The sequence below is a fragment of a genome, unplaced genomic scaffold (genome assembly GCF_019419815.1).
Source record: "Pyrus x bretschneideri cultivar Hongxiangsu unplaced genomic scaffold, Pyrus_bretschneideri_v1 Contig1, whole genome shotgun sequence".
In the NCBI taxonomy this organism is placed as follows: Eukaryota; Viridiplantae; Streptophyta; class Magnoliopsida; order Rosales; family Rosaceae; genus Pyrus; species Pyrus x bretschneideri.
In genome coordinates this window covers 5066360-5090342 of record NW_025999390.1, presented here as the reverse complement: position 1 = coordinate 5090342, position 23983 = coordinate 5066360, and the positions used below count along the sequence as shown (strand labels likewise).

The 23983-nt window shown below is 36.5% G+C and overlaps 2 protein-coding genes and 2 pseudogenes across 3 annotated transcripts; 2 read left to right on the top strand and 2 right to left on the bottom strand.

Moving 5' to 3' along the window:
• Positions 1–829: 829 nt before the first annotated feature.
• Positions 830–4642, top strand: LOC103957119 (annotated as a pseudogene).
• A 2167-nt stretch (positions 4643–6809) lies between these two features.
• On the top strand, positions 6810–12126 carry LOC103957118 (annotated as a pseudogene).
• A 422-nt stretch (positions 12127–12548) lies between these two features.
• Positions 12549–16388, bottom strand: LOC103957047 (uroporphyrinogen-III synthase, chloroplastic). Its single transcript, XM_048581162.1, is given in 11 exon segments — positions 12549–12935; positions 13034–13107; positions 13315–13449; positions 13550–13635; positions 14119–14174; positions 14419–14514; positions 14864–14933; positions 14935–14983; positions 15075–15144; positions 15422–15509; positions 16133–16388. Coding segments are annotated over 10 exon segments (897 nt in total). The 5' UTR covers positions 16331–16388; the 3' UTR covers positions 12549–12935; positions 13034–13058.
• Positions 16389–18818: 2430 nt separating this feature from the next.
• On the bottom strand, positions 18819–22800 carry LOC103957117 (polyadenylate-binding protein RBP47-like). Of its 2 annotated transcripts, none has more exons than XM_048581158.1 (6): positions 22023–22800; positions 20321–20801; positions 19748–19815; positions 19531–19661; positions 19335–19431; positions 18819–19178 (listed from the first exon to the last, which is right to left on the bottom strand). In XM_048581158.1, the coding sequence occupies exons 1-6, from the start codon at positions 22407–22409 to the stop codon at positions 19005–19007; spliced, it is 1338 nt and encodes a 445-aa protein (XP_048437115.1). In that variant the 5' UTR covers positions 22410–22800; the 3' UTR covers positions 18819–19004. The 2 variants fall into 2 exon arrangements, with proteins under 2 accessions (XP_048437115.1, XP_009367486.2); XM_009369211.3 differs by having other exon boundaries at positions 18819–19181; positions 22023–22790.
• Between the last annotated feature and the right edge of the window lie 1183 nt (positions 22801–23983).

Genomic DNA, 23983 nt, shown 5'->3' with positions numbered 1-23983 from the left:
ATTGACTTCATCAAAGTGTTTTGTACAAAACATTAAAAAGTGTTTTTGGACTGCATTTTTCATTTCTTTTTGGAAAAACACATTTAAAGTTACTTTAGGAATTACTTCTAAGTGCTTTTCATTAATCACTCTAAATTTCGGTACAAAATCTTTGCAATAAAAGTAATTTAAATATAGAAGGAAAAAAGTTATGTTTATGACTCCGAAAAAGTCATCTTGTAATCTTCCTTTTTTATCTTTGTTTTTAAAGTGCTAACTCCATATGCATATGAATTCCTTGTGCCAGTCACTACCAGAAACATCTGTAAAATTCTCGCAAATATGTCCACAACTTCCCAAGTTGGTACTCTCAAACACCAACAAAATCACTCTCCAATATACATCATTAGCAAAAGTTCTTTCGTTCTAAGTTCTAATTGAAAGATATGTAGGCTGCTAAGCTAGTATCAGCAAATGAATTGAGATGATTTATATGTTAGAAGCATATTAGGAGATATACCATAGCATTTGAAGCTAGTAGCACTCTTGTGCAAGAACTGAACAAGAAGAACATACTCATGAAACTACTTTGTAATTGTACACACATTTAAAACAAACATATGAGACTCGAGGATTAGCCTGTATTTACAATGTTTTGTCTCACATGTGAAGTGCATTGGTTTCTCCAATTTAAAAAATTTACAAATCCGAATACATAGTTAATTACACGTAAACGCCTAAGTAATCTCGTCTTAAGCACTTGCATGGCTTATTAGGTCTATAAATTGAAGTTATGGTTTAGTCGATATATCAGATCCCCAAGTCTGTTCTTAGCAGTAAATCGTGAAAAATGAAGCTTTCATTTCTTTCATGTTTGTTGCTTCTCTCTTGCTACCAGTTGGCCTTTTTCATATTATCATGCAATGCTAGCATTTACCAAATGAAGAACCTCAACAAATTGATCAAGTCTCGCAAATCTGGAAATCCTCTTCATTCTAAATCATGGGATCGCTTAGATGTCGCACCAGACCACTATTCTCCGGTGTATGTCGGATCACAAGAAGGGTTGATGGAAGCTGATAAGATTGATGCCTTGCCAGGACAACCTGAAGGAGTAAATTTTAATCACTATGCAGGCTATGTTACTGTGGACCCTAAAGCTGGGAGAGAATTGTTCTACTATTTTGTGGAGTCACCCCAAAATTCTTCAACCAATCCTCTAGTGGTGTCATTACATGGAGGTAAATGTTACTAAAATTTTAACAAGTCCCACGTTGAAAACATGACTAAATAACATATAACTTATATTGAATGGTTTCACTTCTAATTGTACTCAAGCATTTTGTGATAAAACTCAACACTTATGTATATTGGATTACACATGTATTTAAGTTGAGGGCAGTCTTAGTGCGGTTAGTATAGTGGACTTCTAGCTGGTCTATCCGAAGTCTTCACAATTACTCCTCTATCTCTGAAACAAGTAATTTCAAATGTAAATAGGGTAAAGTAATATTGTTGTCTCCGTCACAGGACCTGGAGGATGCTCTCCTTTTGGATATGGAGCCTTGGAAGAACTAGGACCATTCAGAGTTAGCAGTGACAACAAGACACTAATCTCTAATGACTATGCTTGGAACAACGGTATTACATACATGTAGCACCTTAATTATATCTTCATTCTTAATTAACTAATGTAAAATAGCGTCTCAAGGCGATATGTAGATTTGATTATAAGAGGAACAAATGAATGGCATGCAGTGGCAAACGTGCTCTTCTTGGAGACTCCATTAGGGACTGGGTTCTCATATTCAAACACATCGTCTGACTATAAAACTGTGGGTGATCAGAGCACAGCTGAGGACAACTACGTTTTCCTTGTAAACTGGTTGGAGAGATTTCCCCAATATAAAACCAGGGATTTGTTCATCACTGGAGAGAGTAATGCAGGCCATTATGCACCTCAACTTGCTTACACCATTCTCTCTAACAACAATGTCACCAATCAAACAAAAATCAATCTCAAAGGAATTGCAGTGAGTACTCGATTAATTTGGATTTATTTGCGTCCTAATGCTAAACCATGACATTTTTTTTATCACAAAAATGCTTATGTTATTCTACTCTTATAGTATTATAGTAATACAGTATAAGAAGTTGAGGTTTTATCATAAAACTAATTGATAGTTAATATAGGTAGTAGTCTAATTCTTTATTAGCACCTGCAATGTTGGTATACTTCCAAACTGGGACATTTCTTCACTTCCTCTCACATTCTTACGTGTGCTAAATATTCAAGCCTAACACAAAGACAACACGGATTGGTGGGTGACATGGAGTACGTGTGTGCATTGTGCTTCATAGGTGGAGCAGTACTGTTGAGGCCAATGACCTATGTGTTGTTTATGTGTTTGACTTAAGTAACGCCACACGTAAGTGATGTTTGAGAGTAGAAATTCCATGCTAGGATATTAAAGGACCTTGCATTGCATGTATTTACAAAAAGTTAACCTACTCTCCACATTCCTAATCTATTTCATAATGGAGTCTTCTTACCTGAACGCATGGGTGTGGTCCACAATAATTTACTGGCAACATAAGGATTTGCATGGTAATACAAGTCTTTCAAATTAACATCACTCAATATACCGATGATATTAATGTATGGTTAATTATTTTATACTTGCAGATTGGGAATCCTTATATCGATGATAATACCGCTCTACTAGCCCTTTTCGATAATTTGTGGACACATGCTTTCAACTCTGACGAAACCAATGCAGGAATACACAAATATTGTAACCTTACTAATTTAGGTGATAATCCCTCCGAAGAGTGTAGCTAAATATGTGTCTCAAGCAAGCATGGAGCTAGGAGAATATATTGATATTGCCAACATCTATGCTCCAGTTTGCCCAACATCAGAGGACGATTCAGAACCCAAATCTGCCTCAACTGGTTCTGCAAGTCTCTAAACTGATTTAAACAAAATAATGCATGAAAAAAGAACAAAAAAATAATAATCTGATCAGAAGTTATTAATTAAAAGATACATAAAATCTTCTTCTGAGCATATTGGTTGACCGTATATAATTTGATAGTTGATGTGTTATTAACAGTTTGGCATGAAGCTGGCTGATGTGATCAAATGGCAATAAGGCCTTGGCTCTGTTTTTGTATAACAGTTATTCTCATAAGGAGTGCTTTTATTAGAAATATGCATGTTTGAATTTTACCAAAAAGACATGCAATTCTTGAAAAACACTTAGAGATGTTATGGGAAGCATCTCTGCAACATAAAGAAGCATATCACAAGTGCTTCTCCATGAAACATTTCCATGATCTAATAGTACCATTTTTATTTATTTTTTTTGCCATACTCAGTCATAACACTTTTGATTGCCAAAAAACACTTTTAGTCTTTCTAGATTTAGTCCCAAACATCCCCTGGCTGTCTTGAGCTAATTATTTGACCAGAAAATATAATCCTTTTAACATTTTTCCTGTTGTCAACACTGTTTGAAGGGAGAGTTGTTTCCCACTAGGTTAGATACACAATGAATCAATTGCAAGGACTTAATTATGACTTGGATTTTATGTTACATGCATTATCAGGTTGCTGCTGATTTTGATCCATGTTCTGACAACTATGTGGAGGCCTATCTAAACCTTGCCGAGGTGCAGTCAGCTCTTCATGCAAGGCCTACAAAGTGGACTGCTTGCAGGTAAATATATAAGAAAGTTCTGTTTGTTCTGCAGCAAATTTTCACTTTCACCAAGAAAAAAAGCAGCAAGATTTCACACCTTGGTTCACAACTACAAATCAACTTAATTGAAATGTATAGTGCTGGATCATCTGAGGATAAATACACACACACACACACACACACACATCTAACCTTTTCTTGTGGTCACTAGTGAGACTGATTGGACGGACAGCCCAACAACCATGCTACCCACAATACAACAGCTCATAGAAAGTGGGATAAGCTTGTGGATATATAGGTGAGGCACCTTGAGCTTGAATTGTTAAGCTTCTATAATATTTGCTAAATTGTATGATCACAGATGGAATGGGAACTAATTAGTTTTTATGTTGAATGCAATTGGCAGTGGAGACACCGATGGGTACTTTTCAGTCACATCTTCTAGATACGCCCTACACATCCTCAACTTACCAATCCAGACACCCTGGAGGCCATGGCACTCTAGTACTGAAGAGGTAACACTTAATTCTTTTGTTGATAAGGATGGTAGGATGCCCATTGAATTTTTTATATGTTTATTTGGAACGCTTGCTAAGTGGTGTATCGTTTATGTATTATGTTATAAGTGATGATTTAGTCAATATATATCCTAATTCTAAGATATATATTACTAAAAAAAATACATATTATAATTTGAATAAAATAATAATTAGAGAAGACAGTGTCCAAGTACATTGATAAATTAATTAATTAATTTCCCCACGATCATGTTTGGCCTATTGGCACATATGGCAATCCAGGTCGGAGGATATGTGGTTGGGTACGAAGGGCTGACATTTGCTACGGTGAGGGGAGCTGGGCTCATGGTTCCCACCTACCAACCAGAGCGAGCACTCACCTTGATCTCATCTTTCCTTCAAGGACAGCTTCCTCCTCTCCCTCCCCCTCCCTCTCCCTAATTCCAAGAACATCATTTTCCGCCGGCACCGCGCGCTGCCGTCGTATGGAATGTGGAGCTATTCACTCAGCCAGATAGTCATTTGGTTTATGAGGTGTTTTCAATAATATAAGCCCAATTTAATAGGCTTTAGACTTCAGTTTCAATAATATTTACTTTTCCGGAGCTCTAGGGTTTTCATATCCTACATCGATGTTTATTGTCTCTTTTATTTAGAAAATAATACAAGCTTCACATTCCTACTTAATAATATGAAGTAAAAGTTGAAAAACGATTGAAAGTGGGGTTGAAGAGGAGCAATATGTCACAATTCACATATGTATCTACATGAAATAGAAAAGCGACGATTTTCGCACACTATTTTTCTCTTTGATATTACACCACTGTTATTTTTTATTATTTGATTCTCATTTGATTTATTTTTTATCTTTTGATTCTCTTTTAAAAAAGATTATTGTACATTAGAAGACATATCAATATAATTGTTATACAATCATGATTATTATTTATCAATTCATATTATAATAAGTAGATCTACTTATTAATATTATAATTCTAGAACCATGACATATAAACCTGACTGTTTATCTATATTATAACACATAAGATAGTAGAATTAAATAACTGTGACCGTTGGACTAAAAAACTTCTCCACGGTTTACCAGTTCCTTTAAATAATAAAAAGATCCAAACTTGAGTTTACCAAAAAAAAAAAAAAAAAGATCCAAACTTGCTAAACTAATTATCCAATCAAATGATTGGAACTGCGGCATTCAAAGCACAAGTACCCTTGTTCTACGATATAATGGACACATGAATCGTAGCTTAGAATCTTTAGATGTGGCATTTTAATATGAACTATAAAGCTACTCAGTACTATGGTCTGGTGGTATTCTTCTTCACTTAGAAGTGAGAGGTCTTAGATTCGAATCTCGTAGATGGCGAATTTGATACCAAATTAGATTGTCCATTGTGTGGCTTCGCCGAGCTCTCATTCTCCTTAGTGTAAAAAATATCGATGTACTAAAAAAAAGAACTATAAATGAATAAACAACTGTATTCTCATTTAGCACAAAGCTACGATGAAAATACAGTTGCGGGATATGTTTAGTCCAAGGCCGATTATTCCTTATTTACCAAGCAACAAGGAAAGTGCTCTACAGTCTTTCTCATTTATGTTGACCACATTTTGATTACATGAAATGATTTGCATGCCATTGATAGTCTTAAAAGTTCTTTAAATATGAAATTTCGTATCAAAGATCTTGGTAGTTTAAAGTATTTTTTGGCATAGAAGTGGCGTGCTTCATGAAAGGTATTTCATGATTTGAGAATAAAAATCAATGGCCGGCCACCCCATTTTGTGATATCAATGAAACAACTCTCCATATTGTCGTAAATCCCTTGTTTTATAAACGAACACGACACATTAAGATTGATTACCATTTTGTTCAAGATAAGATTATGAAAGGAAAGATTGTCACTGGATTCGTTCCATCCAAATCCCAGTTGGCAGACATTTTACCAAGGCCATAGGCAAGGAATGCTTTTGTTTTTTGTTAGACAAGTTTAGTGTTTACGATGTTTACTCTCCAATTTGATGGACAGTATTGAGAAAGTCAATAACGTACAAGATATTTGCATAGATTAGCATCCAATCAACGTTGACTTAAGTAAATATGTTGGAATGAGTACCTTCCTACTTAGTGTTGGTTGTATCAATTAGCTAGATATTTACTTTTTTGCTTTGTATCAATTGTACCAATAATAAGAATCAATTATAGGATTCTTTCCTATTAATATTTGTATATTGTAACATTTGAAAATAACCAATCAAGAAAATACTCAAACTATCAAATTCAATTGTTTCCGCATATATGGGTCCAAAGAAAATCTTCTCGAGACAATGATAGGCTGTGTTAAATAATAATATTTTTCATAATTTTCTAGCCATTGTTTGTATTCCTGTTTTAGCCATTGTACCTAGCCATTGTCTCTAGCCATTGTATGTATTTCATTCCTAGTATGCTTTATGTTGTCCCTAAAGCTAAGGCCTTAGCATTCTCATCCCAAACTTTCAGTTCTTGAAATTTATTTCTACAAATGGTATAAGCTAGTGTTTGATACTAGTTCACCAGCATATTCAGACAACATAAATAGTGGAGATCATGAAGCTTTCACTGCTTACACATTTGCTTCTCCTGTCAAGCTACCTATTAGCCTTTCTTATAATATCATGCAACGGCAACCAAATCGATCGACAACGTCAACAAGTTATATTAAGTCTTGCAAATCTGCGAATCCTACTCGGACAGACTTGTGGGATGTCTTCAATGTTGCAGAAGACCAATTTTCTGCGGTTTATATTGGACTCCAACATGGGTTGAAGGAAGCTGATAAGATTGGTTCTTTGCCAGGACAACCTCAAGGTGTAAACTTTGATCAATATGCAGGGTATATTACTGTGGACCAGAAAGCTGGGAGAGCATTGTTCTACTACTTTGTAGAGTCGCCGCAGGATTCATCAACTAATTAAACCATTGGTGCTATGGTTAAATGGAGGTAAATATTGCTTTGAAGTGTTACTATACAATTATTCATCTATCCTATAAGTTCCTCACCTTTTTAATTATGTTATCGTGGAGGTATATATGCGTATTAATATTCTTCAATCGATCGAGAGAGATGAGGGCGAATCTGTGTGTGAGGGGGGTTAATGAGATGGGCTAATAAAAACTACAAAATTTAAAAATTGAATAATTTGAATTTTCGAATCCTTCTACTCTGGGTCATTCCTAATAAAACATTTATTTGTAACAAAAAACTATATAACCACTGGGAGCAAGTTGTAGGTTTTTTCTAGGAAAACAACAAATCGTTGGATTGATGGATAACATCATTTGTGACAGCAGTACTACGTTAAGGGAAAATAATACTTAGAAATTAGATAAAATTGTTGAAATATCTCACATTGATTGTATTTATGAGAAAAAAAATATCTTAACCCTTTCAACTAATACCGAGGTTTTTTGTGATAAAACCTCACACCTGACAGATTGTGCATGGTAATTACCAAGTTGAAAACAATATCAATGTTGTTGAAAGTATACCTTTCCGTTTCTCTGATAATTTCACTACTATAATAATAGACTTATTAAACGATCGATATCGATCGGTTTGTTGTTTAGCTATCAACCAAATTTGATATAAACAGCCACGATATATGTAACTAGTGCTTAAAGTGAAAAAGAATGCATGGGGTTTGCATCCCAAATGTTTCCTGGCCTGCCACCCCGCGAGCTAGGTGGACAACACTTGCGAGTTGCAAGAATTTTCCAAATAATCTTGTACTCTTGAGCACCAATTAACTATGCCTGTATGTACGTAGTGTGTTTTCCAATATACATAAATCAAACACGGTTTGTGGTATAATTCTTGTGGAAAATCATGAGACATCATCCCTTTTAATAAAAAAATTATGGTGTTTTGTAGTATAGGATATTTCAAACTTTTTAATTGTTAGATTTTTAATGAAAAATATAAAAACTATAAGGGAAATTTTATTTAAATTCATGTAATCTCTTTCTACATCAAACTTACTTGTTGCACTCATTTGATTTTTAATTAAACTATTAATATCCCTTTAAACCATGTACTACCGAAAATACCCTTACAAACCTAATTCAATATGCAAATTTATCTTTACACCCATTTGACTCTTAACTCTATTAATGACATTGTGCAGCCATCCAATGATTTTAGCTTTTGAAAAGGTATCAGGCAAGGTTCAGTAGGTGGATTTGTTAGCTATTTAATTCTTTATCTGGAGTGATTGTGGATGACTCATTTCCTAAATCAGTGTCTTCAAGCATTGATCAATTACAAGAAAAATGTAAATCGTATTGGAGGGCACATGGACACAGGACAGCAGCAGCCATACATGTACTAGCAGTAGCAGCAGTAGTAGAAATCGTCTTGGATGGTGTTTTGGGGTACTGACAGACACCGGGAGAGTGTCTGCAACAATTTGTTGTTGTAGAAAGTTTAACAAAGGGTACTATGCAGGATTGATGAAAAAAAATTAAAACCTAAAAACTCATTTTAACCTCTAAAAAATGTTAAATTAAACGAATAAAATATTCATAAATCGAGTTCTACATTAATTGGAGGATTTAAAACTTCAAAATCACCATCTATCAATAAATAAATAAATAACTTATTTTTCTCTATAAGAACTATTAAGGTTTTAGCCGAAATAATTGTAGGATAAATAAAGAGTGATGCTAGGGTTTAATTATAGTGTGTAGGTTTATTGATAGATTTGAGTTTTATTATTAATTTTATTTAGTACTTAATAGTAATTATGCAATATGGTAAAATAGACAATTAATATTTAAAATTTAAGTTAAAGATGGAAAGAGGTTATATGAGTATAAATAAAAATTTCCGAACTATAGGATCCACCACTAAATGAAGATATTTTATGTCCACCACTAAATTATAGTGTCTAATCTTAAAAAAGTGCTAGGATGATAGGATCCACCACTAAATGAAGATATTTTATGACCATGCCAGCAGATTCTAAAGGTTTAAAAATAACTGTTACTAAGTTGTCTGAATGGTTTTGAGCCATGTAATGTGTTATATATTCTGATTTCCACTTGTACAGGCCATACTATTTTCTCTCTCCATGAAAAGAAAGCACATACAAGACACACGAGAGAAAACAAACAATCAAAATTAACAAAAATGGACAAGAACGAAGTACTTTTTGGCCAGTTCTCAATGTTTTTGCCACAACTACTTATGAAGTTATAAAGTCTAATGACAGTTTGACCATAAAATTGTTATTAACTACCATTACATGACACAATTTTATGCTACAACAATGCCATCAACAGTTCACATCTCTTATATAGTCTCAGAATTAGAGCTAAAACTTTTTAGCTCCAAGTACTCACTATAATTAACTGGCTAAACCGTCTTCAACAACTCAAAGCTGACATGCAATCTTTTAACACCTCAATGCTGACTTGTCACTCAGTATCAGACGACAGTTTCATGCTACAACAATGCCACCTCCAATAAATTCATGTGCATGATTTCTGTTGTTGTGTACATATATTCAGGACCAGGATGCTCATCTTTTGGATATGGAGCCATGGAAAAACTTGGACCCTTTAGAGTCAACAGTTATAGAATGACACTATTCAGAAACGACTATGCTTGGAACAACGGTAATTACAAAAATTCAGTCAACTTCAGCAATTTTTTTCATGGAACATAACAATTAGTGGTACGAAAAATGAAAAGCTGAAATTAAAAATATAAAACCTATTAGTTGTAGAAATCAAACAACGGCTAAAACATTCAGAGCATTGAGTGCTGTAGGGCACTGAAGCCACACAATCCCCAACTTTAGACTCGTTAGAATAATAAACACCAAAAAATGTGGCAGTGGCAAACGGGATCTTCTTGGAGTCACCAGCGGTAGTTGGGTTCTCATATTCAAACACAACATCCAACTATGAAAACGAGGGTGACAAGAGAACAGCGGAAGAAATCCCTGCAAAACAATATCAGAAGCCGCTAAATCTCTCTCAAAATCTTCTGCTAGTATATCTGCAGCTAGCTAGAGAGCTCAAAGGAATATAATATACATTATATTAGACTGAGTTAATCAAGCGTCCAAACTAAATGATTAACTGGGATCCTATGCTATATATCATGATGCAGGATGATGATTTTGATCCGGAAAAGGCTTCGCTGCTGAAGAATTCAGCAGCAGGTCCTGCTCACACACAATCCCGGTTGAACACATATCCAAGTTTTGATTTTTTTAATCAAAACTTGAACACGTGTTCAACCGGGATTGGGTGTGAGCAGGACCTACTGCTAAATTTGCAGCAGCAAGTCCAATTCTTTTGATCCATGCTCTGACAATTATGTGGCGACCTATCTAAATCTTCTAGGGAAAAGACTTGGCTACTGAAAGATTCAGCAGCCACTCTTGCTGCCAACCAATCACGATTGGACACGTGTCCAAGTTAGCCAAATCTCGTTCATCTTCCAGTGGTCATCTTGCGGGTATATATATTTTTGGACAACTTTGTTCCTTAACGGTACATTAAATATGCACTACAACAAGGGTTGCTGGGAGCTAATTTTAACACCTTAAAAATGTCATTCTGCACTCTAATTTTATAGAAAACAAGAGAAAATTTGTCTAATAAAAGAGAAAAGCGGCACGTAGGCTAGGGCAATTCTGCCCTGACGTGGCTTCGCCACTGATAAATTATTTTAAATTGTCAGACAGGGAAAGAGAAAGACGTTTTACTTATAACTAACTCACTCTTATTTTTCATGCATTGCGTCTAGTGGAGTTGGATGGACGGACAGCCCAACCACCATTCTACCCACCGTAAAGCAGCTGATAGCAAGGGGGATACGTTTATGGATATACGGGTGAAACCCTTCAGTTGATTAAGCTAAGTTTAATGATCCCAAAGTTCCCCTTCCACTTGAGAAGATTAATTTTCATGAGAAATGCTAAGGATACAATCTCAAGTGAGACTCTCTACCACATCATCATTAGCATTAATTTCATTACTAATATTATAAAATATTATGTAAAAAAAAAAAAAAAAAAAATGAGATAACAAATGTTCTATGGAAAATCTTACTTTTGAGAGTCTTCTTAGCATTTCTCAATTTTCTTTCACTAATTGGTTAAGGCTATATTATATCAGGATATACGTTATATAGATATAAACACATGCATATTATAATTATATTTTAGTAATCAATAGCACCCGAGATTTTTTTTGTTAAATATGCGACCCGCAGTGGAGATACTGATGGGAGAGTACCGGTCACATCTTCTAGATACGCCATAAACACTTGAAATTGCCTCTACAAGCTCCATGGCGACCCTGGTGTTGAAATGGACAGGTACTTAAACATCCACATCCTGTTAGAGTATTTTTAGTATTAATAGATAAACACGTGTTATAACAAGAGTAAACTATAATACCAGTAGATATGATACAAAAGCGTAAATCCATACACTAATTTATACATGTCAATCCAAGATGGGATGACACATTTTCCTTAATTCTGGTGTAATTGGCTGGCAGGTTGGAGGATATGTAGCTGGGTACAAAGGGTTGGCATTCATCACCATAAGAGGAGCAGGTCATATCAACCGCAGCGATCACTTACCTTCATCTCATCTCTTCTTCAGGGGAAGCTTCCACCTTCCTCCTAATTGAATCATATCAATTTCCGAACCCCCCTTGATTAATCCTAAGTTAATTATCTGAATATCCAGATATTTACGATCAAATATTCAAAAAGTATATATGATAACCATATATCTCTACTAATTAATGAAACTCTCTTTGTCAACCAAAAGAGAGAGAAGACAAATTAGTCTTCTATCACACAAAAAAGAATGATGGGCAATAATGTAATTTTATATGTTCAAATTTTATTATTTTTTATTGAAACCTCACATCCAGATGACATTAAAATACCTTTAATAAAAAAATAAAAATTCAAAAACAAAAACCTCCCCCGTCCCCCCCCCCCCCCAAACGTTCTCTCATTCTCTCTTCCTCTCTCCTTCTATTTTCTAAAAAAATGTTTTCATACATACAAAATGTATATGCAAATGCTAGTATATATAAATTAAATAATTATAACAATGACCAAGATGATCGTATAATATCATTTATTGGGTTTTTTGTTGTTTAGAAATTTGTGTTGGACGAAAATGATTCATGTTATAAATTTTTCTTTTACAAAGCTTATAGATAAGAGGAAGATTTGTCTCATTTAAAAATATTTTTTTCTTTGTCAAGATTTTTTTCATGCACTAAATGATATGATGCATTCAACACCAACAATGACAAGAACTCTCGAAAAATTAAGAATAAAATATACAAAGAATTTGTTCAAAAAAAATGTACAAATAATTAGACTCGTATCTCGTTACTACACATGAACTAGCAGTCAAACATGGCACCAAAACTGATGATACATAGCGTAATTGAGTAAACAAAATTTACATATACAAGGGTAAGCTTCCTTTCCACATATGATACAATAATCTCTTCACGGACCAGGAGGAAGCTTTGCCTAATGAATATGATCCCCTCAGGGTGTTGAATATCTTGACGTCTTCCATTCATACTCTTTGCAAATATTTCATCCTCGTTCTGCATTTATGCAGAAACTAGGAAACTCAACTTTCCATTTCTGCTCCGGTTATCTCCTGGTCAGCCTGCCTGGGCCTGGGAGAGAATTGAAGACACGCGGCTTATTTAATCCATACAACCACAGGAAAAAAGAGGATGGAAGTTGCTAAACCGTAGCAGAAGAGAAACTCTACCTGAAAAAATAGACTGCCTGCAAATTTACAAATGTACATTTGCTTGCAACGCTTCTAGTATGCTACCCACCCACCTGTTGTCCAAAACAAAAGGTTCAGAAAGAAAAAGAAAAGAAAATGGATATAAGAAGGCATCTCATAGTAGCCTACTACAACGATCGTCAGGGGAAATATCAGATATAAGAAAATCTGAACAATGAAAACTATAGAGTACATTTGAATTCACCATCTCTTCACATCGGATGAAAGGATAATATACAGTAATGAAAGGTCAATATTACCCTTCAAGACCTGGGTTTGCCGGGTAGTAAACATTTCTCAGGCCTAATTTCTTAGCAGCCTTAGCAGTTGTCTGACCAATACAGGCAACTGAATTGCTCCATTTCTCTGGCTCTGAAATAAGACCGACCCAGGCACTGTTGGAGAAAACAGATAGGTGAAAAACAAATAACTCTTAAGTAGCTTCAGGAAACTATCTACATGCTACATATGACAAAAAAGCAACCAGTTACTGACCGAATAGCTGAAGGAGAAGCAACTGCTATGACAGGAGCGGTGAGTGCCTGCTTTAAAACTGTTTGGTCGACATGATGGACAGGTCCCTAGAAGGAAGTATCCCAAGAAACATGATAAGTTATGACGGGAATAAGTCATTAGCTATCACAAGTAGTCCTATTCAATTAGTGCTAATATAACATCAACTGTCGACCTGCAACCTATAACAAAAAGGTTCAGACAAACATATCAAAATCCAAATGTCCACATTACACTGTAGCAAGGCAATGATTGAGAAGAGGAGCAGGGACGCCTATTGATCCTGAATGACGTACTAACTTTTATGGTGGACAACTATAATTTCCAAAACCAAAAACCTGGAAAGAGAAATTATCTTTGATGGAATCCAACAGCAACACAGAAAAGATGACCAATCGATGACAACAAATATAGAAAAGAGAAGTGTAAATATATTGTCGTTAATCTACAAGAAATTTTTCACAGAACCGTTAATAAAAAGTCGAAATTATAGATCACTTAAAACCAATATAAGGAGACCACACTTGCATGCCAAAGTTGAGTAAGCACACCGTTGTGTATGTATTTAGCCTTGTGACCTCAAACCCACGATTGGACAGGCCTTCCTCTGAAACAAATATAAAAGATGAAAATGATGAATCAAAGATATATGACAGCGCACATAATCTTAATAGCCACTACAACTCTAAATTGACCAAACTGCAGGCTTCATCACGTGACATACCCTACGTATCCCAAAAATAAGAATCGCAAAAGATTGCAATCATGAATATGCCTAATCCTAAAATGGCGAAAGCAATAAAAACTCTATCCAAAAGAAGCAGGCATCCAGATTGAAGCATTCCACGTACCAATCTCATTGCTGGCCTTCGCAGAAGCAGGATATAAAACAGTGCATTTTTCAATCCCATTCTTAGGAAGCTCTGAAGCCAAAACCTTGCCTGTTGCTGAAGAGTCGCAGTTATTAAAATAAGAGCAAGAATCAGAATCCAGGAATGGCATGGAGAGCATACCCACAATATTGAGTCTTAAATTAAACAAAAGAAAACGATAATAAAATCAAGCTCAGCAATCTAGAAAACTTTTGTTCAGATATTCATTATTCAATGCATTTCATTCTTCAATGCATCTACATTTGGAGAGTTTCTAATTTAATTAGTACTTTCCAGTGGTTTCATAATGTTTTTTAAGATGAAGTTCGCCTTTCTTGGACCTTCACATTGATTGAAGGAAGCATAACATGCAATAGTACAGATTGTACAAACTAAATTATTGCCTACACGGTTTCATAAGTACCTTTGGATGGCACAAAGGCAATGTTGAGGGATCGCTTTGAGGACTGTACTACCTCCTCAAATATGCTTGCCTGTACCAGCCCCCACAACCCCTACTGTAACATTTGGACTTCCAGCAGCCCTAAAGGTCAATAATAAAGTAACAATTTGTATGAACAAGTCTTTAAATGTAAAATACGCCAGGTTTTTGTTTATTGAGTTTTCTCCCTTACTTCCAGGCCTCTAAGAAGACTGAACCCGCTTCAGGGGAAGTGATGACAATCCAATCAAATGTAGTATCTGCTGCCAATAAGGGCCATTAAATGAAGAACGTTGTTAGAAAATAGTTGTACATTTGTTTGGACTATGCTAGGTGAGCATGTAATCAAATAAACACAATCCATCACAAATTATTTTCATACACACGGCACATAACTTGAACTTTGTGAAGAGAAATTTGGAAACATCGAGCTGAAGTTTGAAGGCCAAAGGACAAAATGGGTCAAGTCAACTTGGTTGCATTATCTGTGAAATTACTCAACGACATCGACAAATTAGAAAAGAAAGTTGAAGAATTTACCACTTAACACTGTAGAAAGCCTATCCAGATCAGGCCCCCGTGTATGCTGAATGAGCGGAAGCTCCAAACAGCTGATTCCCTGCTTGGCCTGCACTCAAAATTCGAAAATTCAATCACACTGCCACCAGAGCGACCTATTCTACAAATACACATAAACACACACATACATCCGTATAGACATAAACAGGCATACGCGTACGCATACGTATTGACGCAAAAAGGCAAGCATTTTCAAATTTCGTGTTTAGGTGCCGAAAAATAAGTCAACTGAATATGAAAGAATTAAACTTTCAAATGTGAATGTGTTGGAGAATATCAAAAAATTAAACTTTCGAAAAACGGTGGAAATGGGAAAATTGCAAATTGATGATTTACAAATGCTGAAGAACAAAATGCCGTAAACTGCCAATCACTGTCACATTTCATCAAACACCTGGCTGGTAATCCAAGGCTAAACTGCAGCCCGAAAACATTTCAAAATATACTTTTAGAATTTTGACAACCAATCAACAGTACATGCAGAGTATTTCACATTTCACAAGATCAAATTCGAAAATGCAAGAAAGAGGGCGTCCCCAGAGTACATTTCCAAAATGTACAACCCTAGAAATCCAACACAGCACAAACAGCTAAATTTCCAGTCCCCCAACAAAATCGCAGGTAAACAAATGGCAGAGACAGGGAAAGCGAGAGGCGGAGAGCAATGCGTACCAGGGAGGCGATGAGCTTGCTGTTCTTGCCGTGCTCTCTAGTCACGACGACTCTCGGCGGCGCGTGTGAATTGGAGGTGGAAGTTACGGAGGCCACTTGGATTCTGGAAGCAACCACGAAGGTTCGCCGTTGAAGTGGCGGACAAGAAGGTGGGTAGGAAATAGGAGGAGAGAGAGAGAAGAGAGAAAGGTGTGCCATTCGAAACGTGTTGCACAGGCAGGATTGCAGCAGGCCAGCCCATTGCCATGTCAAGTATACAAAATCTCTATTAATTAATTAATTACTTTTCCATTAATCATCTGATTAGGCTATGAAAATTATAGATTAGTCCACTATGACTGACCAGAATGGTCGGATGACACGTGTAGGGTGGGTTAGTGGACACGTGGTAGTTCTTGGTGGGATGTGTCACATGGCTGTGGACTGCCCGCCAGGCACCCAACCAATCAGCTTCCTGTCATGTGCTTGTCTTTGGAGCTATCATTGTGCTGCACGTAGGATATGGTTTCCTTTTTCACCTCCACCTTAAGGGCATCTCCAAGAACGGCCAAAAATTCATGATTAGAATTATCTCCCTTCTTGATTGTTAATTCTCTTCCTATCCTTCCTCTTCTCTTACACTTTCTTTTTTATCTTTCTCTTTGTAAAAAATAAATAAATATAAGATGTTGAAGTGGCTAAATCGTAACTTTCAAACAGGAGAGGAGGGAATGAGAGGAAAATTAAGGGAAGAGAGAATCCTACTTCAAAATTCATAATTAGTGGAGGATATAGTCCTCATTTATTTCAAAATCCGACCACATTCAACAATGTGGTCTAAACATTGTAAAATTTTATGATCCCTTGTTACATGTTTTAACTTTATAACAAAGAAAAACATTTTACATCATGTCATCCTCACACACTACTTCACGTGTAATCGTAGAGCTTCACTCTTAGACGAACATGTTGTAATGTCATAAAGAAAGTTGAACTTCAGATCCTAAAACCAAGTAGCAAAATTTCTTAATTTTATTGCAAGGATTAAGTCTGTTGAAGGTAGAAATCTGCATAATCATTTTTTAGTTTGTGCTAAATTTTGGTTCCCCATGTGTCCCGAATGCCCAACCCAACTCAAGGGTGTTGTGCGCCCCAAGGTTCCAACACCCGCCAGCTCAATTTTGATTCATGGTGCTCAGATTTGAGTATGTTTATGGCTACTTGATCGTACGTCGATGTGAGCAGTATAATATATATAAGACTGGGACCTGCACAATGATGATGATGGTTGTTGTCAATTATCACTAACGCACTCTACGCACATTATTCTAAACAATCCGCTTGCAAATGTTTATCTAGAAATAACTTATATGTCATAAGTAGATGCAAACACGTTTAAACTTTCAATAAATTAAAGCATGATTTTAAAAAAATTCGTGTGAAATTTTAACGTTTTTGGTTATCTGAAATAGTGAAACTAAGTTCATTTATCTTATTATATTGACACTCTAAAACTACGTAAAATCCAGTGCATTGGCTTGTCATGTTTACTGAATGTAGTTCAAAAATAACCAATCCAACCCGTAAAACTCATGTTGGAGCAGAAATTTTTGGATCCTCTAGTGTTCGCTTGCTACCAATGAAAAAAATAAGGGAGGCGTACTCACAAAAGAGCTTGCCGCTCAAGTAGCGAGTGTTTGAGATGATTACAGCAAATTTTTTTTTTTTTTTTTGGATGAATCCAGGGTATTCCTCACACGTAGGCAAGGACTAATCCCTCGAGCCGGGTCAGACCCCATTCGCGGAGCAAGCTCTCCCAATGATGGTTGCTCCATTCACAAGGCTCGAACTCGAGACCTTGCTTAAGGGAAACAAGCTCCTTACCACTTGAACCACCAAGCATTGGTACTACAGCACAATTTAGAGTGAATGTGTACCCATATTTCCACTTCCCCATGTTTAAGGTGCTGGTGACTTGCTTAGTTGTGGAGTATATTTGTCTCCCACATCCCAACATATGGGTTATGAAAATTAATAAACATACAAAAACATGCAAACAATAAGAAACAACCCCCCACTCAACCCTTCTCTAAGAAAAAACCCCAACATATTGAGTTGGAAAGAGTTTGTCATCGGAAACCTTGTTGCCTCTGAACAATGCTACTACGACGACAAGCGGTACACAATGTTATTCTCATGGACCGCTTCGTGAACGATAAGAAGGATGTGTATGAGGAAAAAAATTTCATTGTAATCGGAATATTAGTGGTACACGACGTGTTTTTATATAAGTGGTGGAAATTTTTATTTTTTAAGTTATTAACTTGTTAATACACATATCCCATCATTTGTATAGTGACACGTGATGTACCAACCCATGTTTCGGTCATACTGAAAAATCTCTCCTCAGTAGAGAATGAGAGAAGCGTGCGGCCACAAAACAACAAGTTCAAAACATAACACAGGTGCAACTTTGGACAAGCATGCTAAAAAATGCTTTCTCAAATTTGCCTTCTATTTGCGGCACGGCCTTCTGCAGTACTTGTTCAGGTCTTCACCCTAAAATAGACTGCAGGCCCGTGTAAAACATAACACAAGGGCAACTTTGCACTAGCATGTTAAAGATTATCTCGCATATTTTCAATTCATGGAGGCCATGTACTAATCGAATAATAGTTTCCCTAAAAATTAGGTAAATGTGAAGAAATGATCAACGAAATCCCTTGCATAACTACCTTAAGTTGTCAAAATTCAGTTCCACTCCACAATTAGAGGGATTTATAAGAATTCTAGAGAACCGAGCAAATTACAGGTCCATGAAGTCTGATTTCTAAACTACTCATGCTGCTTACTCACTGTTGGTAGGTTGCTACCGTACACAGGAGCTGCTGCCTCAACTTACTTGTTGTTGGTGGGTGCCATACATCGGATAAGCTCCATATGCGGCCGCAGCTGCAGCATACATGCTTGGGTCATGATGTGGTGGTAGAGCATAGCCGTAACCTTCATAAACAGGTCCTCCATAGTAGGCGGCACCTCCCCATTGGTTGCCAAAATCCGATCTGAACTGCTGAAAATCAAAATCAAGGAAAACAAAAGAGTGGTGAGAATAAACAAAACTAATGGCATGATAGAGGCGTTACAATTGTATTTCTTCACATAACACGAAGAAGACGAGTTTCGTTGTGGACTTGGGAAGGGGTTATGAAAGGGAGAAATATACCTGCTTATTTGCTGGATTGCGACCCCATGAAAGGCGGACTGTTTGCTTGCCAATTACTGTGCCATTCAGTTTCGGCAATGCCTCCTCGGCGTTATTTCTGTCACAAGAGGTCAAAAGGATCATGTCCCAACTCGTTGTTAAGTAAAAACTATGCCACCACCAGTGTTGCAGACCAATATCATGACGAACAGTTTACCTGTTAGCAAATTGTACAAATCCACATCCTTTTCCAACTGGTATTTTAACGGAAACTATCTCGCCATACTGAGAGAAGGGCTGCCTGAGATCTTCATCGGTAACATTAGGATCAAGCCCCCCAACAAATATCTACAAATGACATACACATCAGCGAAGGGGGTAGAGAAAAGCATAGTGTCGATTGGTTAAAAAACCATGAAAGTTGGAAGACTCACTGTCGTGTTTGTAGAATCTCCATCAGATTGGAATCCTTGGGTTGGTGTACCATTTGAAACATAACCCCCTGCACAAACCACAAAATATAAGCAGAGAAAAGAGAACATAACATTCAAGCCATGGTCATGCAGAGATTAGCCTCTTTCACAATATAAAACCATCGTTTGAAAACGGAACAATCTAATTTGCTGGCGAATAGATCACAAAGGACTAGAAAACTACAAACAGCTAATAAAAAAAAGTCCAACAGAAGGAAGAGGATTGATGACTACAACTATTCCAGAAAGATATCATCAATTTAATGTGCAATATGTGGGAAAACCGGCTCCTACTTGCCAAAATGAACTTTAAACACCTTAACTAAGCAGTGAATACTTCTAGCAGTAGATTCAAATATTCCATGATGGAGGTAAAACTACAGCATGACATTCATATAACTCCTTACTACATATATACAAAAGATTTGAAGTACCAAAACTCAACTTCAAATAGAGAGTGCAAGTTGAGGCAAATACCTTTGTTACCAAAGAGAAGAACAAAACACCTACTTATCAAAAAGCAGAACTAAATACCTTGTGAAGAGTATTGCTGCTGATACGCAGATGATTTCCTAGGTGTTGCGGCACCGATGCGCATAGGCCTGCTGGAACAAAAGCTACCATTCATTTCAGTCATAGCCTGTGACCTTTCATTCTCGTCTCCAAACCTCACAAAACCGTAACCCTTTGAACGGCCAGTGTTGGCATCAAAGACAACTTTTGCAGCTTTAACAGATGGATATTTACTAGAAAAAGTTTCGTGCAATAAACCATCTGTAACATCTGCAGCTAAATCTCCTACAAAAATGGAAAGATCAGGAGCATTATCTGAACGCTTATCACCCGTGCTAAATGTAGCCCAGTTCAGACGGAAGGGCTGTTCTGTGTTGGGCATTAGAATGCCAGCGTAGTTCTGTAGAACCTTCTCAGCTGTTGCATGTGAAAAAAATTCTACGAATCCGTAGCCCTCTGATAAAAGAGTCTGCTTATTGCGAATAACCTTGATGGAGGCAATCTGCAAGGCATAGGAAATACATGTTATCGAAAAGGGCAGTAATGATCAATTAAACAATAGGTAACAATTTCTTCAACAAATAAACACAATTTCATGCCTGGACAAACAAAATATCATAACTTTGAAAATCTACCTTCTGACAGAATTAGAAATCAGAACAAGCAATATGCACTCAAAATATATTCTTCCGGTTTGTACTTTTCAGCCTTTTCTTTCAGCAAGTGCCTCAAATATGTACAGTTTCCAGTACATTTTTAGTAATGCCTCAAAATACCCAAATGAGAAAAAAAGCCTAAAGAAGTACTGTTGTTCGTGCACATTCCTTTCCCATCCAGCATTAGCCACCACAAGGGCAAAAATTTCCAATAGTATACCACTATAATTATATATCCCCTCTTTAGTCCATCATTAATTGGGTTAGCTTAACACTTTCAGAACTTGTTTGGTACGCTATACTATATAACTATGTCTACTGGATAAATTAATTTGGCATCGGATAATACTGACTTTATCAACCACAAAAGTTGCACCATTTTTGTCATGTATACCAACAGATCCTTTATCAAAAAATAGGGATTAGATGTGGGACCCACCCCACATCGAGCTTCAATGATCTGAATCGTCTATTTTGTAAGTTTCGATTCATAGATTATCCTTGCAAAAATTCAATTCAATCCGAAATCATTTGCTTATTTAATTATCAAGATAAAATTTCATTGTTTCTTATATAACAAAGTATTCATTAATTTCTTTGAACCCAATTGGATGTCTTAAACATTTCCGATTTGACTAATATTTTGTAAGGATGATCTATGAGGTGCAACTTGAAAAATAGATCGTTGAAGTTCGATGTGAAGTGTACTCCATACCTAATCCCTGTTTTTTGAAAAAAACGGAGATCCCTTTTGTTAAAGGATCTGTGTATACCAAATGCAGCTCAGATAAATATACCAACCCATAAAACCCCACACAGAACTATATCAAAATTAAATGAACAAATAAAACCATGCAAAAAGTCATTAAAACCCAGCAAAATGCTTGCAACCCAATTAAGCAGAAACCTCAAAGCATCCAACTTTCAACTCAAACATCAATTTTCAAAATAAATCAAAATAAAGTTTTCATCTTTACTATGAATTAATATACCGACGTTACAAGTCAAAAAAAAAAACCCATACAAATGTGCACGTGAACATATATATAGACAGGAGAGAGAGAGACCTCGCCGGTGGAAGCAAAGCAGGTGTGGAGGTAATTCTCGTCCATCCAATGGTGCAAATCGCCCACCCAGATGGTCTTATTCTCGCCGCCGCTAGATCCCAACTGCTGCTGCTGGAGGTGTTGTACGTGCTGCTGCTGCTGGTATTGGTGGTACGCCATGTAGTGCTGCGGCGGAGGCGGAGGCGTCGCGTAATGCTGCGGCGGCATCATCTGGTGCTGCATTACCATCGCCGCCGCCGGGTACTGCATCCCCATCCACTGCTGCTGCTGCTGCGGCGGCGGCGGCGTCGTCTGAGCTTGAGCCTGTTGCGGCTGCGGCCGTTGGTTATTACTCTGTTGCTGCTCCTCCTGCTGCTGCACCAACGAATCAGAGCCGTTCGATTGCATCCTCGCACCACAAAAACACACTCTTTCTTCTCTCTCTCCCTCCGCTAAACGACGCAGTTAAATTCGAAATTTAGAAAGTTATGGATTCAACGAATCTGAGAAGTACTTCTGGGAGTTCTAGAGGGAGAAAGAGAGAGAGCTTTTCCGAATCTGGAGGTTTTAGAGAGAGAAAGTAAGAGGGAGGGACGAGGGGCTTGGGCTGCGGGAGGAAGGGGAGGATTTATTATTTGTGAGGACGACGGATTCATGGGTTGGCCTCGTAAAATGCGGTTGGTTTCTCCACCGACGGATGAAACGGTGGGGTCTGTTGTCGACCGTTGGATCACACACACAACTGATAAGTTATAAGCACAGCTGCACAAGTATACTGTTTTGTTGATCCGCCGCCAGCTGCCCTTTGTCCTCGTAACGAAAATATTTCCTTTTTTATTTTTATTTTTTATAATACTTTTGGGGCTTTTTGGATCTACCGCGTGACTTCACGCTCTGTTCTTGGATTTCAGTGAGGATTTATTGAGGTGAAAAGAAATCCTTATTTTTTTTATTGGATTAGGATTCTTTTTTAACTTTCTTTCTTTTTTTATTTTTTTTTAATTTCTTCCATCTCCGTTTATCACATTTTTTTTAATGATTTAAGTGTGATCGTTCAAATAAAATGAAAGAAGATGAGGAAAAAAAAAAAAAAAAAAAGGAGAAAATCCTTCTCTTTTTTTACCGAACGCGGATAAGTACGGAGGTCAGGAGAAAGGGCAGAGGAGGATGTTTGGGTTGGCAAACTGAAGTTTGGGTCCTCTTCTGGAAAGCTATAGATGGAACAAGGTTGCAGAACACAAGGGTTGCCGACAATAGAAGGAAAGTATCAAAATCAATTCAAATCGAGTTAGATTTTGAGGGTGAGAGAGAAAGATGGAGAGAGAATGGTAGCTGCAATCAACAACTAGGAGTTAAAGGCTAGATTCAACGGTGATTAATCATTTCACAATAAATTCATGCGCTTTTTTTTTTTTTTTCTTTTTTTAATATAGTAACTTTCATTAAGTATACTGTTCCAATTAAAATGTTGTACTGTGAAGATAAATCATAAATAAGTTGACAATTAAGTTTTGGGTTGTGATTTTCACACACCCTTAGCTACTTTTTCCATACTCCCCTCCATATTTTTTAGTACTTAATTTGTATCCTACTATTTAATCTTCCATATATACCCCTCCCTATTTAATCTTTCATTAATTACCATCAAAAAGTAAGAAGGGTATATATGGAAGATTAAATAGTAAGATACCAATTAAGTATTAAAAATAAAAAAGGAATGTGGAAAAGTAATTAAGGGTGTGAAAATCACAACCCTTAAGTTCTTACGAATACAAGTACTATCCTCTAATCTTCTACATTTCTCCTACCATTTTTGCTCTTATATACTCCTCATTTTCCTTATGTACTATTTTTCGTCATCACTAACACAAAAATAAAAAATAGCTTTAGCGTAATATGTTTGAGTTTGACCACAATGCATTACCAAATTAGACATTAATTGCCACAAGAATTATGACTAAGGGATGAATTGTGATGTAATT